At 42.8% G+C, this 16,498-nt stretch overlaps 1 protein-coding gene across 1 annotated transcript; it reads left to right on the top strand.

Annotated features, from left to right (window-relative positions):
• Window positions 1-11,681: 11,681 nt before the first annotated feature.
• Window positions 11,682-15,975, top strand: LOC132954066 (fibrinogen-like protein 1). The gene is made up of 7 exons (XM_061026518.1): window positions 11,682-11,738; window positions 12,563-12,731; window positions 13,568-13,727; window positions 13,822-13,919; window positions 14,022-14,110; window positions 15,277-15,500; window positions 15,592-15,975. The coding sequence occupies exons 1-7, from the start codon at window positions 11,682-11,684 to the stop codon at window positions 15,803-15,805; spliced, it is 1,011 nt and encodes a 336-aa protein (XP_060882501.1). The 3' UTR covers window positions 15,806-15,975.
• The last annotated feature ends 523 nt before the right edge of the window (window positions 15,976-16,498 follow it).

Consider the following 16,498-nt stretch of genomic DNA (forward strand, 5'->3'; position numbering starts at 1 on the left):
CTGTCGCGAGTGAATCTGTAACATTACCGTGGAAATTCCTTTGTCTCTGTACTCCAGCTGTCCGGCTGTGCTCTCCGTGCTGCAGACTGAGAACGCAGCCAGTGGGTGTTGACGGATGAGGGTGCACGGACCCGTAACGGACTGGAGCGGACACGCAAAGCACACATATCTGGTGGAAGTTCGCCGTTTTTGGGTGCATGACATCTCTTTGGGCACAGGTAACTAGGGACGTAGGTTACAACTCATCCTGATTGGTCAGCTGTCAGAAAGGCGCTTGACGTCACCCAGCGCTTTTCTGAAAAGTTGAAATAATTCAACTGAAAAAGGCGTCGGGCGCAGCGCTTTTTGAAAATGCATCATACTTTTTCCATTTTCCATAGGATGTAAAAAAGGCGCTGGCAGTTGAAAAAAGAAGTCAAGTGTGAACAGGGCCTAATGCTGTAGATTTTACAGCATATAAGTTGCATATTCTTCCATTAAACAATTTTTCATCTTTGAATTATTAAGGACAGACTAAAATGTGAAGAGACAGACTTCTCGGCCCTCTTCCAGCCACTGCTCCAGTGGCATCCCTGCGGAAGTGGGGCAATAAATGTGGCCGTGAAATTGCCTGTGGCCACTATCTTTGTTGCGGGGCTGATGCCATTTTCTGCATTTATTATGGTCCACCTGTCGATTGTAGGGCCTCTGGACAGGGGGTGGAGGGGGAAGAGGGCCATCAGGGGCGATAGGCCTGGGAGATGGGACAGCAAACATTACCAACAAGGGGCTTTGGGAAGGGGTAGGGTTTACAAGGGCTTTGGCAGGAGCAGCTGTAGGCAGAGGTGCAGGCAGGGGAAATAACTGCCTCTGAATGGGCACCTTTGGCCAGACAGTGGCTGGAGCAGCAGTGTGTGGCGCAGCATTCTTTCTTTTTTAAAGTGCCTGTCCTGCTGTACATTGTGGCAGATTGTAGGTGTGCTGAGGGCCAAGCTGCTGAGGGACAAAGGTTGGGCGCTCTAGAGCTGGTGGCAGAGGCACAGGGGCTACAGGAAGAGGGGCAGGCAGGACTGCCTCTTCACTCTGATTGTGCCACTGTGTGAGGGTGATCTGGTTCACCTCATACAGCTGGAGAGTGGTGTCCTTCATTAGGGTTCCATTATCCCTCACCAGCTGCCTAACCTTCCGATAGTCCTTCAGCATGAGAGACCATCTTGTCAGGCTGCCCTTTCCTTTTTTCTTTGGCCTCTTGTGCAGCTGACAGAGCCTGACAAAGATGGCCTCCACAAGCTGACAACAGTCGGGCCACTGGGCAGGTGAACCACTTGACCCCAGGACGCAGCGTCTCATGCTCTCCGCACCGGGGATGAATTCCACCTTATTTTTTGGAGACCTGAAGTACCCCGTCTTCAGCCTCTCCTGGTACCTGGTGGCATAGACCACCCGCTGCTGGTCAAAGGGCAGGAGATTTTGCCACAGTGACAAAATGGTGCTGGTCTGCTGGTTGCCGAGTGTGAGGGCTGTCTCATTCCTGAGCCCAACCAGGTACTCTGCCATTCTGTCCACCCTGTCCATCACTGGCATGTTGTGCTTATCAACAGCCTGGAAAATATTACAAAATTAAAATATAATTATTCTTAACATTCATATTGGCAGGGAAACTAAGAAACAGATGTGATACAGAACATCACAAACACTTAGCAACAGTTGGTGCGGGGGGGGGACAGGTCATGCTGGTGGTGGGAGCAGGGGGGGTCAAGGAAACTAAGAGGAGGACCCAGATGCAGGATTAACAAAAATGTACTTCAAAATCCAACAGGAGAAAACAAGGAGCCACGAGTAAACTGACATGCAACAAACAACAATGAACTGACACAGAAGGGAAGAAACACAGAGACTAAATAGACATGGGGTAATCAAACACAGGTGAAGACAATGAAGGAAACACAGAGGCAGGAATACAAAACAAGAAACACTGAGGACATCTACAAAACTAAATCATGAAACATTAAAGACACACAGAACATAAAGAAATACAAAACTTAATCCGGACCTTCAGGCGGACGGCCTGGAGGCCGACCAAACACTGAGATCAGATTTGGGGGGGCAGCCGGGAGGCCGACCAGACGACAGGGGACCAGTGAGAGGCCGTGCCTCCCACGAAGACACAGTAGTGGGCGGAGTCAGCAGAATCTGCGGAGTCACAGAAATAGGCAGACTCAGCAGGTCCTCTTACGAGGACACAGGAGTGTGCAGAGCCTCCGACGAGGGCGCAGAAGTGTGCAGGGCCTTCCACAGAGACACAGGAGTGGGCAGAACCTCCCACGGAGACAGGGGAGTCAGACGCAGCTCAGCAGATACAGGCACAGGGAGCAGACTGCGCCCTGCCGTAACTGGTGGCAGACAGCGCTCTGCGGGAACAGAAATAAGAGGCAGATGGCGCTCCGCCGGAACAGGAACACATGGATGAAGAGGCCTGGGTTGAGGCTTGGGTTGGTTCACCGGCTGCTGAGGACGAACAGGCTCAGACGTATAGGACTGTGAAGCAGGCGTAGAGAAAATGTCTCTATTCCACTCAGGGAGTAAGTGTTTGAGCCATGGTCTTGAAAGAAGTTCCTCTTGAGCCGTGGAAATGGCTGCCAGTCTTTCCTTGCTACAGCAAGCATATCTTAAGTAATTCTATAGGCATGTGAGGTTATAAGTAACCTCACGCAATTCCAACAAAAATAATCCTGCTGGGTCCATGGTATGGTCAGTTAATTCTGTTAAAGATCGAGAAAACTAAAAGGAGGACCCAGATGCAGGATTAACTAAAACTATTTATTCTTTAAACAAAAAGGCAAATAAAAACTTACTTCAAAATCCAACAGGAGAAAACAAGGAGCCACGAGTAAACTGACATGCGACAAACGACAATGTACTCACACAGAAGGGAAGAAACACAGAGACTAAATAGACACGGGGTAATCAAACACAGGTGAAGACAATGAGGGTAATCAACACAGAGGGAAACATACAGAGGCAGGAATACAAAACAAGAAACACTGAGGACATCTACAAAACTAAATCATGAAACATTAAAGACACACAGAACATAAAGAAATACAAAACTTAATAATACCAAATCATGACAGGGGGGGACAGAGGTCTTGCTGGTGGTGTGAGCTGGGTGGCCAGACTGGCTGAGGGTTTTACCGAGAATGATGTCAATTGTGGGGTTATGTCTGCCATCTTCAAAACCCTCATCCTCTGGCTCCTCCTCAACAGCCACATCCTCCAGCAGTTGCTCTCTCCTCTATATCAGGGTCTACATCCTGCATTTCTCATCCTGACTGTCAGCACAGGTAGTCAATACCTATCAGCTCTCCTGGGAACAGAAAGAGAATACAAGTATATAATCAAACAGAGAAATCAAACAATTCTCAATGCATCATGATTTTCCTATTTTCGATCTCATTCAGTACACTAACTTTATTTTTACATCAGTTTACTGCATACAAAAAATACAGTTCAAATTAAAAAGATTATGCAGAAATGATACAGCTATAGTAATAACTATTACATTAATCTATCATTACTCCCACCGATGGGCGGATTGTGTATTGGGGTGACACACTACCTGATGAGGGAATTTTTTAAACCAATTCTATCACAGCAGCAGACCTTATCAGTGTTCTAGACCTTTGATCTGCCAAAAATGTCATTGTCCAATCAGACTAAAGTCGTGCTTCAAATGGTTAGGGGCGATTTCAGTCAGGTTGAAATTCGCCCCAGAGGTCTCTCATCAACTCCCATGTAAAATTATTTTTTTTTTCCAAATATCGGAGCTTTCAATTCAAAGCATGGTACTGTGATTCATTTCCTGTTGAGGCTCTGAATACCACTGTGAAGGCATACCCCATGCTGAAAAAGGCAAAGCTCAAAACAGAACTGTCTCTGATCTATAGGAATCCTGAATTCAAGGGCTGCTGTAAATGAGCTACAACCTCCAGGAGACATTCTGAGTCTGTTGAACATCCTTGTAACTACTCCCATGACAACAGCTGAAGCTGAGAGATGTTTCTCAACTTTGAAAAGAGTTGTTCAGGGGAAGCAACATAAAGGAGTCAAACACATGATCAGCAAAAAGTCATATTTATTCCTGACAAGATTCAATTTAAACTCAGAGGAAGTGAGAAATGGTGGCTGAGGCCATGCTTATGGTCCTGACTGCAGATTGAGAGAGAGTGTGGAGGAGCTTGACTCTGGTTTTTGTAGGCAGCCCACAGGTGCAGCAGATCAGTAGTTAGGGGATGTATGGCGTTCAGGTAGTCTTCATGATGTCAAGCAGGCACATAACAGTGCGCACGCCATTTCCGTGTTTTTGGAGGATCTCCTCATCTGGTCTGTCTCTCTGGGGAGACATTTGAAAGGCTTTCCTGATAGCCTGGAGCCGAGGTCGTGGTTTATATGTATACATAGTCTACATCTATCGAAAAATTAAATGTGTTTGCTGGTACTGTTAATCCACTGAACGAAGTCGTACTTGTCCTTCACATAGCTGGGGTGAATCTGAGCTTACCGATTGATACCAGAACCACAGTCACTCACACTCGGTCGACCCGCAGGTATTTTAAATGGGGTTGGGCAGGACTCGGGAGTTATGAATACTCTGCAGATGATAAAATAATCAGGGCTTGGGGAGCTGGACGTAATAGACTAAATCTGTCTTTTAGTTATTCTCAGTTCTTTGCACGACCGTGAATTAAAGTGCTGTAAGCCCCTAAGGGCTCACATTAATTGCCACACAAATTAAAAATGATAGTCGCCGTGTCACCCCACATGCCAAAGATGTCGTCTAGGTAGCGGAGATACAGCAAGGGCAGCTTATTACACTTTTTAAATGCAGACTGTTCCCAGTCGGCCATGTAAATGTCTGCATACGCAGGTGAGTATTTTCTGCCAATAGTGCAGCAACACACTTGTAAAAATAACGTATTGTTGAATTTAAAAGAGTTAGCATAATCTCCAGGGCCCGTATTCACAAACATTCTGAGAATCCTCTTAGAGAGGAAGGAGTCTTAGCCTAGGAGTGATTTAGGAGCAACTCTGAGCAAGGAATAGACAGAAACTTTTATCTTAGGGAGGAGGCGTGGTCGACCCCGCTGCTAGGTATTACACATTTTTTTCAGAAGCTGTGATTGGTTGATCCAAAAAAATGGAGCTAAAAAGCCAAACATAGAATCTAGTCAGACATTATGTACTTTAAAAGTGTAAAGCCCACAAAATGTTTGAAATCACATTGTGCAGCAGATTCTTCACATGCTGATCGTTACATCAGCAGGTAAAGGGTCTTAATTAGTGATTAGATACACCTGTGGAGGTGAGCACATGTAGAGAAGCTCACCATGCATGTCTCACTTTGCACTGGAAAAAGTCCCTGTAGGCTTGAAATGTCTGCACAAATTGTTTTTGTCTATTCTGCCCAACTATGAGTCAAAAATATTCTTCATGTCCTGTTGGCAGAACATTTCTCCATTTTCTCCTCTTAAGAAACTATTAAGCCAGTTAAAAGTCCTCCTCACTACTCCTAACAGTTTGACACCTTAGGAGCTCTCTTAAGGTCTAAGACACTTTGTGAATAACTTTCATCTTTACTAGGATCTAGTACTTTGAGGGGAATTGTTAGAAAATATCACGATTCTAAGAATTTTGTCACTAGGAGCAACTCTTAGTACTCAAGAGGCTTTGTGAATACGGGCCCAGTAGGCTAAGGATTTCGTTGTCTGGACGGTCGGGTCGATGCGACCGTGAAAAAGCCCTCCTGACCGCATGGAGCCCCAACTCTGTATCGATATATAGTGAGTCTACATCGATGCTAACAAGAAAAGTGTTAGCAGAAAGCTGTAGCGTGTTCAGTTTACTCACGAAAAGATACGTGTCCTTGATATAGCTTGGGGGACTCTGAGCCAGCAGGTAGGACCCGCAGTCACTAACGATTGGTGTACCCGGGGGTGTCCTGAAGGGGACAGACCACATCTCGGGGTCTTTATGAATTTTAGGCAGCAGATATAATAACCTGGCTCTGGGATTTTGGGGACCTGATAGTTAAGCAAATGTTTAAAAGTGATGTATTTTAGCTCATAGAGGCTTCTAAGTATCTGTTTAATCATGTCTTGTGTTTCAGTCTGCATAGATTTTGAAGAGGGATGTAATAGTTCCTGTTCTCAAGCTGTCTATTTGCTTCCATAATATACGCCTGCCTGTCCTGGAGCACGATTTGACCCCCCTTTGTCAGCCAGTTTAATGATGATGTTATCTAGCTTGCTTAAAGCTGTGAGGGCTTGTCTCTGGTCCCTCATGATTTTAGTTTTCTGACAGAAGGGATCTGGAATTGAGCGAAGGCCGTCTCATCCATGTCTGATTAAAAAATTGTGTTGATTCCGAGAGGGTCTCTAATTTAGACTTCCAGGTTGAAGGCTCTGTGAAAGGTAACCTTGTGAAATCCGTTTCATAAATAACATGATCCAGTAGTTTTAGCCGTCTGTGATTTAGTATCTGTAAATCTTTGCAGAGCTCCAGTCAGTCAGGGGGTCGGTATGAAGGTCAGCCCTCTTTCTAAAACTATTCTATCTGTTTCAGGCGGTATGAGGAGCAGAGCACCATGACATTGGATGGTTGTGGGGATGGTCGTTTAAGACCTTACTCCCCTTCACATATTTAACTGATCCAACCAGTGGTCTAGTACGGCTTTAGCTGTGGTGCCTGTCCAATGTACCAGGTCTCTGGGGCCCGCCTGAAAGAGTATATTAGGTATATTTTTTTATCTCTCTCTAATCTTTCAGAAAAATTAATTACAGGTACTCTAATTTTGGCGTTGGGGAAGAACATTTTTGCTGTGCTAACCAGGTGTGACATTTTCTTTTCATTTGTGGCTGTTGTTGAGACCTACAGACAGGACGTCCTCGCTGACCTCAGCTACTATTTTTTTTCAATAGAACAAAAAGGGTTGGGGGGTTATGACTTCTCAAAGTTCTTTTTACATTTTTGATGAAAATTCATGTTTTTCTGAAATAAGGTGGTTTACTTGTGGTTTTAATTTTAGTCACAAACTCCGTACATCACTTTTGTGTGTTGTACTTGTGGTACTTGTCAAAGTCAAAGTCAACTTTATTGTCAATTTCAAAATATGCCAGACATACAGTGGAATCGAAATTGCGTTTGTCTCCGACCCGCGGTGCAATACAACCAAAATGAGGTAAAATAAGATAAGGTAAAATAGATAAAATAAAATGATGTAAAAATGAGATAAATAATATTTACAGTAATAAATTCTAAATTGTGCAAAAGGTACAAAATAGTAAATAAAATAAATAAAATAAAATTGAAAGAAAAAGTAAACTTGTGCAATATGTGCAATGTGCAGTAAACTGATTGTACTTTTGAGATGTTAGCTTCAGAGTTATTAGACCAGGGTTCTTGGTGGCAAACGGGAGGGGGTTTCAACATCCAGTGTTCATGGGGGCAGAGGGGTGGGAAGGAAGAGAGGGGAGAGAGTTAAGCTTCCTGACAGCTAGGTGGAAGAAGCTGTTTCCCAGTCTGGTGGAGCCGGCCCGCAGGCTGCGGTACCGTCTCCCCGATGGCAGGAGGCTGAAGAGGCTGTGTGAGGGAGGGGGGGGGGGGGGGGGGGTGGGGTCACGCACAATGCTGGTTGCTTTGCAGATGAAGCGGGTACCGTAGAGGTCCAGAAGAGAGGGGAGTGGGACACCGACAATCCGTTCAGCAGCCTTCACTGTGCGCTGCAGGGTCTTGCGGTTGGCAGCAGTGCAGCTCCCAAGCCACACAGTGATGCAGCTGGTCAGGATGCTCTCGATGGTGCCTCTGTAGAAGGAGCACATGATGGTTGGGGGGGCTCGTGCTCTCTTCAGCTTGCGGAGGAAGTAGAGGCGCTGCTGGGACTTCTTGGCCAGTGATGTGGTGGTGGTTGTCCAGGAGAGATCCTCACACACACATACCTGCTTCAGAACTGGTTTGGTGACTTTAACCCTAGGTCTGTAAACTGGCATTAGCATGACACTGATATGGTCAGAGTGGCTGATGTGAGGGAGGGGTGAAGCTTTGTAAGCACCTTTAACTGATGTGTAAGTCATGTCCAGAATGTTACCTTCTCTTGTGGGAAAGGTCACGTGTTGATGGAAGTGGGGTTAAACCGTCTTGAGATTTGCATGGTTAAAATCCCCAGCGATGATGAAAAATCCGTCTAGGTGGGCTGTCTGTTGCTCACTGATGGCGTTGTAAAGTTCCCAAAGTGCTTCGATTCTATCAGTGTTGTTGGTGGTGGGGGGAATATACACAGCGACCAGCAGGGTCGGCACTTTATGATCATAAACTCCGCCAGCGGTGAACAGTGTTTACATACCACAGCAGCATCTCGACACCAAGCATCACTGATGTAAACACAGACTCCACCACCTTTCTTCTAAGGATTCTGTCCGAACGGTAGCATGTGAATTGTTCAAGCTGAACGGCGGAGTCTGGGATGCGTTCGTTCAGCCATGTCTCTGTGAAAATGTACGCGCAGCCGTCCCTCACGTCGCGGTGCGCAGCTCTCAGTAGCTCTATATGGTCCATTTTATTGTCCAGAGATCTTACATTTGCCAGTAGAAGAGTTGGAAGAGCGGACCTGTGTGGTATTTTAGCCAGTCTCGCTCTTATGCCTCCATGTTTACCTCGCTTTTGTTTCCGCTCGCACCGTTTACGTTTACGTCTCCTCTACGGGGGGTAAACCGGCTCGCGAAGCAGTCCCAAAGTTTGAAGCTGTTGTGTCAGTGATTCGGGTAATAACTCCACAGAAAGGCTGTTACTCTCCAGTAAAAATCGACGGCTGTAATTGTGTTTTTCCATCGTAAAACACGGAGAAAAGTCAAAAGAAAAGTTAGAAAAAGAAGAAAACACCGCTCTATCGGGAGAGAGAGGGGCCGCTGCGACTGGTCGCGCCGCCAGTCAGTCAAAGACCAATACCAGACTAATTTTCATTGTGATACCTGCAGTTCAAAAAATTGAGGCTTAAAGCCTGGCTCTTTGTAGTTGCTAACACCTTTGAGTTGCACGCGTGACAGGCACATAGGAGCGTCGGTAGCATTTACAATGCTGGTTGTTGCCGCGTTGGCTGCCGGTAGCGGTTTTGGAAGCTGCTCTAACCCCCACCGGTAATCCACCACAGTCCATCATCGCTTCCAACCATGCCTGAGAAATATGCTGTGACAAAAAGAGCACAGATCTGACTGGCCTGTGAAAAACAAGTGACCTGAGTCGGAGAACAATATTTTTTTTTTGTATTTTTATGTTCAGAGCTGTCTGTGTCGTACATGAGTCTGAACTGAATGAGAGGTTTTGTACAGGTGTGACCAGTGAGCAGTCAGTCACTGTGTCAAACACCTCTGTTGACCCATCATCCATCACCTCCACTGCACCTCCTTCCAACGCCTCCACAGTGCCTGTTACTGCATCACCTTCTGCCACTGCACATGACCCCATCACTTCCCCAGTGCCTTACACTGCACAACCTTCAGTCACATTCACCTTGGCTGCAGTCGGGCCTTCCTCCACTCCTTCCACTGTATATGTCCCTGGGACACCCTCCATCTTGTCTGCAGCTGGGGCTTCCTTCTTTGCCTCTAGTGCATCTACTTCTATGCCACTCAACATTGCCTCAGATGTTCCGACTCCCGGGTCTTTCTCCGCTGCTACCTTTATGCCTGGGCCTTCCAACTAGCCTGCTGCGGGAACATCTGCCTTGTTCCTCGAGGACTTTTCACCTGACTTGGTGAGGCCATTCCCAAAAGCAGGGCCCTGAAAGAAAGCTACAAGAAGAAGGAGATCCACTGCAATTCTAACAGACACACCAGTCAGGAATTCCCTCGAGGAGGAGAAGACAACTATGTCAAAAGTAAAGAGAAAGCTCTTTTCTACAATTCACTTAGCAGACGCTTTTATCCAAAGCGACGAATGATTTTTCAGAAAAGGAGAAAACAGAAAAGAAACATCAAAGGTAAACAAAAGGCATCTATTGGAAAGGTAAAAAATGGAAAGAAAAAAAAACGTGGCTCCTTGTTTTCTCCTGATTGGATTTGTGAAGTGAGTTTTTGTTTGCCTTTTTGTTTAATTAAATATTTTTTGTTAATTCTGGGTCCTCCTCTTGGTTTTCTCAATCCGTGACACACAGGAGACTTGGAAAACACACTAAAGAGCATATAAAACCAGAAAAAGCATAGTATGACCCCTTTTAATCTGTAAATAATTTAAAGGAATAATTTAATGACAATGTTTACATTCAAATATCTAAATTAATTAAAAATGTATATTTTATCGTTGAGTAGGCCAATTACATTATCTCAAATATTTCCAACAGTTATCAAAGTCAGCCTCTGTGCATTTAAAGGCATGTTTTACTTTTTTCTGTGCTGCAAGAATTTGTGCATGTTCTCATAAAATGATTTATTATAAAATTTTTCAGATGATCCAGAATGTCGTCGTAATCCTACCACACTTGTAGGGGCTTTGAGTTGATCTAGGTGGGTTAGCTCGCCATCTCGATCAAGGAGTGGTCACATTCAAAAACCTGACCGCTGAGTGCTAATTCATCGAATTGTTTTTCCGTCTCGGACAAACAAACAATTTCGCCCTCTTGTGCCAGCATGAGTTGGATGAGATAAGAGGAATTGACCTTGTGTATCGGATGTTTATTATAAGTGGGTTGAGCTCTGATTGGGTGATAGATTTTAACGGAGGTCAGATGAGATTATGGAATGTTATAAGAGAAAATAGGGAAGTTAATAATAAATACAAAATAAAATGAAAACCGATGTATCATTACCTATGGAGGTTCACAGAGGTCACTCCCCTTGCACAGAAAAAAATTAGATGGCTAATTTAAATTAAATTAATTAACCTGGGATACAATAGCAATACATTAACCCCAGAATTGATGTATACATTTATTGCTGCATTTAATTTTTACAGGACTAACCCTAAGGACAAAGTGTTAATAAAATGCAAATGTGTTATTTTATTTGTGTTCGCTGAAATGAATAAATAATTTGTCAAATCTTGGACTACAATTTTGCATTTACTAATTTCTGTACTTCCATGTTTATTGATTTACTTATTGTCTAATTACACGACATACAGAAACCAATAAAAAAGTAATCACAGAAATTGATTTTCCTTAACAGTTAAAAAAAATCTAACTAGTATTTCAAACAATATTTGCCATTCATTTAATAATTTTGCACCTTTTTTTGTTTATGGACTTTCTTCAGAGTTTAATTTTTTTTCAATATTTGTCATGTACAGGTTTGTGAATGTATAGACCATTCTCTCTTTTTCAAATTTTCCTTAATTTACATCAATACAGTTCGAACTTTTTATCGTACATATACATTTTATCAGATAATTATTATACGGATAATTAAGTTGTTGCTTTGGGATTATTTTATGATTCCAACCAACCTTTGTGAATTAGTTCTCCAACCACTAGATGGAGGCTAATTCATAAAGTCAGTCAGTTTACAGTGTGATCATCTCTAGACAGAGAACACAGCAGAGAGAAAATCAGCAGAGTTTCCCACAACTTTAAACATTTGGTCAGGCCAAGGAGAGAAGAGAAGTCTGATTGAGACTTCACAGACAGTTTGATTCAGACACCCTGCAGATCTCTGATGATGGGAATGCTGAGGACATTGGTGGCCCTTCTGCTCCACATGGCTGCCTCCCTGGCGGTAAGACATTCAGAATAATTGTATTTTTATCCTAATAAGCTATGAAGCTGTAACATTATTTCATGCAGGTGATTTTTGGAGTATGTGTGCATGTTTTGAGGCAGATCTGATCTCAAAAGAGGTTATGTGAAACTGTTTTCCTTCTATTGCTTATCAAATTTCCCACAGTGTGTAGAACCATATTTATTTACTGTAAAAATTACAAAAGCAAAACCGTCAAATCCTCACATTCAATAAATTGATACCATCAAATATTTGTTGTTTTTTGTGACTTTTTCAACTTTTTTTTTTGATCGACTATATTTTTTTTCTGGAACTATTTGTCTTGCAAAGAATTTTCTGTTGAGAAGTGAAGGAGTCATTTTAAAACTATATAAGGATTGAAAAGAAAAAAAATCCCTATTGCTCAGCATCATCAATTTATTAGAAAGAAGGTGAGGCACAAGGATTTTGGTCATTGTTAAAACTATGAAGAAAAAGCAGAAAGCATAGTATGCATTGTGTCATGTTTAGACTCCAGAGTCAAAGCCAACCAGGACTCTTATATCTAAACATGAAAAAGTTTTGCAGCTTTAGTTTCATCTTGATCCTTTATTTTGTTCCTACTACTTTTGGTTTGAGAGTGTTTTAAAACTGGAAAGAATTGAACACATTTAAGCAGAACATACGTTTTAACAAGTGTGATCCTATTTTAAAATGTACCCAGGAAAATAAATTGAATATTGGCTGATAAAGAAATATTAAATTCACAAGTTGTGGCCTCTCAACATCAAACATACTGATGGGTGTTATAGTTTTGTATTTACTTTTTCCTTTCTTTCCAGGCCCCAGTGCCATGTGAAGAGAAAGTGGTCCGACTGGAAGCCGAGATCCAGGGACTGAGGGAGGTCATCAACGACCAGCATCACTACATACTGGAGCTCCAACAGAGCCAGGCCCAGCAGCTGGAGCACATACCCAACTCTCACCTGGGCCCTGACAACCTCTACAGAGGTAGACGCCAACTGACCATGAAACAGTACATTACACCCAAACAGCAGTTTTCTCAAGACAACAAGCTTGGTCTTGATGACTAATGGATACAAAGGTTTGGAATTGCTCCAGTAGATAACTTGTGTTAAAACTAAGCAAACAAATCAACACCAATAAGGCACAATAACAAAAAAAAAACTCCAATCGTGGCAGCAGAAGACAAGCAACTCCCTTGTTCAGAGGGGTAAAATTACTGTTTTTGTTTATGGAATATGATGGCTTTAAAGACATACAGTAGATGGAAAGAGTAATTTGTGGTTTCAAAAAAAGGTATTTTGCTTATTAATCTCGCTGTTATTTTTTGTCAAAACAGACAAAAACAATCTGAGCCAGTCAGTGGCCAAAACAAAATGTATTGGTGGAGGAACTATTTTGTTGAATAATTGCCCTCATTGATTAAATTGCAGCAATTATTGCCTTTTTTTGCAGCCTTCTAGCTGAAGCAACCCACAAGCTTTTTCTACCTCTACTCATTTAGACCCCAAAATATGTCAAATTTAGAACCACATTGAAAAAGAAGTCTGGTACAATGTCACCATGTGTTTCAAACAAATACGTGAGAGTAGAAAATAAACCAATTTGACTCCTCTATGTTCTCCACTGACCTTTTTCAATCAGCCTATCAGTGGTCAGTATTTTATTGCTAAGTCAGCAGTTCAAGCTGCCTGTAGATGCTTCAATGCTAAAGGTAAAAAAACAGACTCCACTCAGAATCTCACAGAAATATGAAGCTTGTGTTTGTGTGTGTTAAACTAGCTGATGTATTTACCAGAGTATCTCTGTGCCGTTGTGTTCAGACTGCTCCGAGGTGTTCGCAGATGATAATGTGGCTAGCGGGCTGTATGTGATCCGTCCAGACGGCTCTTCCACCGCTCTGAGTGTCTACTGTGACATGAACAATGGAGGAGGGTGGACAGTTTTCCAGAGGAGGAGAGATGGCAAGGAGAGCTTTGACAGGTGTGTGTGTGTCAGTTCAACACACATTAAAATGCATACTTACCTGATGTGTGCGACGTCTAATCAGCACATCCCCCTCTGTGTTTGTGTGCAGGGCGTGGGTGGAGTACAAGAATGGCTTTGGTGATTTATTTTCTCCTGATGGAGAATTCTGGCTGGGCAATGAAGCTCTGCACTATCTCACCTCACAAGGTGTGTGTCCTCGAGAGAGAGTGTGTGTCTGTGTGTGTGTTTCTCATTCTCATACATTAAAGGTTGGTAATGTGTGTGTGTGTGTAACTCTGTACCTTTTAGGAGACTATGACCTGCTTATCAACATGGAAGACTTTGAGGGGAATCAGCGCTTTGCAGAATACAAAAACTTCAAAGTTGGCGAGGAAAATGTAAATATGAGACAATTAAAAGAAAATAGAAAAAAAAATCTTAAAATGAAAAGAGTCATTAAGACTGTACCTCACTTGTTAAGGTCAGGGTTGCCAGATCTCATTGTTTTAAGCCACTTGAGGCTTGTTTGTTTGTTTGTTTGTAGAGTTGTGTACAAAAAGTTGTGTTGGCAGGTTGCATTCTTTTGGGTCTTTTTAAAAAAATGTATTTACTTATTTGGCCTTCTTCCCTATTTCTTATTTTTTTCACTACAACTGTAGTATGAAGGATAATTAATAGTTGACTCACAGTATGATACATACTCAATATTTGATACGTTCTGTGACTGCTTCATACACAAACAGTTGATGTGAGCTTCTCTCACATAAATATAAACTTAGTGCTGTTTATATAAAACTACTTTGTTCAAGCTTTTACCTCAATGTTTGGGTTTTCCTGGTTATTGAATTTATGATTAACCGGTGAATGATTCATCCGTTTGATTAATTTTTCATTTGGCATTTCTGTCTGGGTTGACTTTATTTTAAGAAATTACTTGTGCTTGATTTATGATATCGACTATTTACATTTGAAGAAACTTCTCATGCCTAATGAATTTTATACATTGTTGTCAAGGTGAATTCTGTCTGTCTATATTCTATTGCTCTCTTTTTCTATCCTTTAATAACAGCTCATCATCCTCTCGTCACTTTCTTCCCTGATATCTTTAACCTTGCCCTCTTTTCATTTCCCAAAACAGCCAGGTTCTTATTTAGACTACATATGTTTTTTTTGTTTATGACCTTTGCTTCGATAAGAGCTAGGACGTCTGGCTCCAGGTTCCTTCAGGTGCTCTCCATGTCTTCTTCTTCTGTTCAGACTTCTGCCTCACCCTGCCCTTTTCTTTTCTCTTCCTCTTGTCTTCATCATCACCTCCATCTTCCCTATTCTCATGTTGCAGTGGCGCTGCTCTATTGGGAACCAAACCTCAGCAGGTGTGAAACTGTGAAACGTGTTTTGTTTATTATAGTTCCACTTTTAATGAGGTCTACTATTAAGTAGTTGAAAGGTTGTTCATGGTGGAATGACACTGTGAGAAGAAGAAACACATACAAGTTGAAACAAACCGAAGCTCTTTTGTAAATTGACAGATTTTAAATGGTTTTACTCCCTTGCTGATTTAAAGGACCAGTACCAGTTACATCTGGGGGAGTACACTGGGACTGCTGGGAATGCCCTGGCTGACACCAATGGCCCTCCTACTGCTGAGCAAAAATGGACCGGTCCAGGCATGGGGTCAAACGGGGTCAAATTCAGCACCTACGACCACCTGAATGATGCTGCTGGTGATGCTGAGAATGAGGATGCCAGCTGTATCAGACACAGCAGGTCGGGCTGGTGGTTCAGCAGGTAATGGACTAATACAGGAGAATTTAATATATGTGTTTCATAAGTAGTACATACATGTAGCCAAGATTCTTCTTCTCTTTCCTGTCCACAGGTGTGATTCGGGCAACCTGAATGGTCATTACTACAATGGACCATACAAAGCGATGGCCGATGACGGGGTGGTGTGGTACACCTGGCACGGATGGTGGTACTCAATCAAATCTGTCGTCATGATGGTACGAGCTGCTGACCTCGAACATCCGCCGTCGGTCATCCCCTCATTACCCGGGGAACTTGACCCCAGCAAAGCAGGAGGCTTCTTGTAAATTTCCCCGTTGTGGGATAAATAAAGGATTATCTTATATTCCTCAAGGCCAGTAGGCTAACAACAAGCGAGGAGGCAACAAGTGTCTCCTACTGGAAAGCTCTTTTTTCCTTTTGTTTACATTTTTTACTTAAATGGTTATTCAGTTTTTATTTCTTGCCCCGGCTCCATTTTCACTGTTAGACCCTATATTTTGGGGTCCTAATAACTAAAAGGGGACAGACGTTTTGGAATTGCTCTAGTAGATGGATTTCTTTTGTCTCCAGCTTCAAAGCCGGTTGTAATAGCTTCAATGTAAGTAAAGTTTAAAATGTGCCTGATTAAAGGCAGAATATGCGATTTTTCTCACTAAAATGTAGCAGAAGTCAAATATATCCTCTGAAAATAACTGAGTCATGACTGTCTACAATGAGTGTGGCTCCTCCCCTCACGTATAAAAGTTGTTTAATTGAGGGACTAGAGAAAAGAAGAATAACATACTGTACTCACTGCTTCATTGAATGTCACGTAAGTGTTTCTAGATCACGGTCATTTCGTGTAAATAAAAATGCAGTGTGAAGATACGAGCATAATAAAGATCACTAGCATTAGCATGCTAACACAACAATGCAGCGCGAGTTGTTTTGGTTTCATGCTGGTGCTCAAGGGCGACATCTGCTGGATCAAAAAATCGCATATAAAGCCTTTAAGGGAC

The sequence above is a fragment of the Labrus mixtus genome, chromosome 2 (assembly GCF_963584025.1).
Source record: "Labrus mixtus chromosome 2, fLabMix1.1, whole genome shotgun sequence".
Classification (NCBI taxonomy): Eukaryota; Metazoa; Chordata; class Actinopteri; order Labriformes; family Labridae; genus Labrus; species Labrus mixtus.